The sequence below is a fragment of the Penaeus vannamei genome, chromosome 29, assembly GCF_042767895.1.
Source record: "Penaeus vannamei isolate JL-2024 chromosome 29, ASM4276789v1, whole genome shotgun sequence".
NCBI lineage: Eukaryota > Metazoa > Arthropoda > Malacostraca > Decapoda > Penaeidae > Penaeus > Penaeus vannamei.
Window position 1 is genome coordinate 27,064,144 of NC_091577.1, and position 1,568 is coordinate 27,065,711.

The 1,568-nt window shown below is 45.9% G+C and overlaps 1 protein-coding gene across 4 annotated transcripts in view; it reads left to right on the plus strand.

Annotated features, from left to right (window-relative positions):
• The window catches only part of LOC113810368 (trichohyalin), an 8,747-nt gene extending 7,717 nt beyond the window's left edge, over window positions 1-1,030 (plus strand). For all 4 annotated transcript variants that reach the window (XM_070142636.1, XM_070142637.1, XM_070142638.1 and 1 more), the window contains one exon: window positions 1-1,030. This exon is cut by the window's left edge and continues 160 nt beyond it. In XM_070142636.1, the coding sequence (XP_069998737.1) occupies window positions 1-794 (794 nt within the window). In that variant the 3' untranslated portion in view covers window positions 795-1,030.
• The last annotated feature ends 538 nt before the right edge of the window (window positions 1,031-1,568 follow it).

The window sequence follows — 1,568 nt, forward strand, 5'->3', positions numbered from 1 at the left end:
CACCAACGAAACCTTTAACGCAGGCAGAACTGATGGAGGACGAGGAGGCATTGTTAAGGAGAAGGGAAAAAGAATGGAAGCAGCCAGGTCCTCCTCAACGGGCACACAAGCCACCAGCGAAACCCTTGGCGCAGGCAGAACTGGTTGAGGAAGAGGAAGAAATACTGAGGAGAAGGGAACAGGAATGGAAGCAGCCAGGTCCTCCTCAACGGGCACACAAGCCACCAACGAAACCCTTGGCGCAGGCAGAACTGGTGGAGGAAGAGGAGGAAATACTGAGGAGAAGGGAACAGGAATGGAAGCAGCCAGGTCCTCCTCAACGGGCACACAAGCCACCAACGAAACCCTTGGCGCAGGCAGAACTGGTGGAGGAAGAGGAGGAAATACTGAAGAGAAGGGAACAGGAATGGAAACAGGCAGGTCCTCCTCAACGGACACGAATTCCTCTTGTGAAACCCTTGACGCAGGCAGAACTGGTTGAGGAAGAGGAGGAAATACTGAAGAGAAGGGAACAGGAATGGAAGCAGGCAGGTCCTCCTCAACGGACACGAATTCCTCTTGTGAAACCCTTGACGCAGGCAGAACTGGTTGAGGAAGAGGAGGAAATACTGAAGAGAAGGGAACAGGAATGGAAGCAGGCAGGTCCTCCTCAGTGGGCACGCAAGCCTCCAGCGAAACCCTTGACGCAGGCAGAACTGGTTGAGGAAGAGGAGGAAATCCTAAGGAGACGGGAACAGGAATCAAAATTGCCAGATCCTCCTCAGTGGGCACGTAAGCCACCAGCGAAACCTTAACGTAGGTAGGCTTGGTGCAGGAAGAGAAGAAAATATTGAGGAGAAAAGGAAAGCAATGAGACTAAGATCCTCCTCATCAGGAACTCGTGTCATCTGTGAGACATTGCCGCATGCAATAGTGAAGAAAGATGAATAAGATATTTTGAAAAAATAATAAAATAAGTAGAAACGTAGAAACATTTTGTATGGCGAAGGATGTCAGTGAAGGAGAGAAATACACATGTGCTATGAAGTGATTCGTTATTATTCATAACCTTTTCTACACATCACACACACAAACATACACGTATAAATGTACCCATGCATACTCATATGTATGAGGCATTAGAATGATAGAGAACTTGCCACCTTCACAAAATTGCGATTCTTGCACTTAAGGATTCTATGAAATTTTAAATAAAAAAAATGATGTGGAAATTCTCATGCAAAGGCTGCGAACTGAAGTTATATAGTGTAAAACTCATGGTGAGAGCTAAACGCTAACTTTAGAATATTTGAAGACGTCTTGTGCAGAGGCGTGAAGGAAGGCCCAGCAAGGAGGCCTGGAGTAGTGGACCCCAGGAGGCAGTGTCCGAGCTGGTCCGTGACTCACGGTAGAGGGTTTGTGTGGGTCAAGAAGGTCGAGGTCAAGTGTGAAAGTAATGTAACTCCTTCATAATAATAATAATAATAATAATAATAATAATAAAAACAGAACAGAACATGTTTCTCCAGAATGGAACAAACGTTTCGAGTGTTTACCATTCATCTTCAGTACAGACAAAAATTAACTGC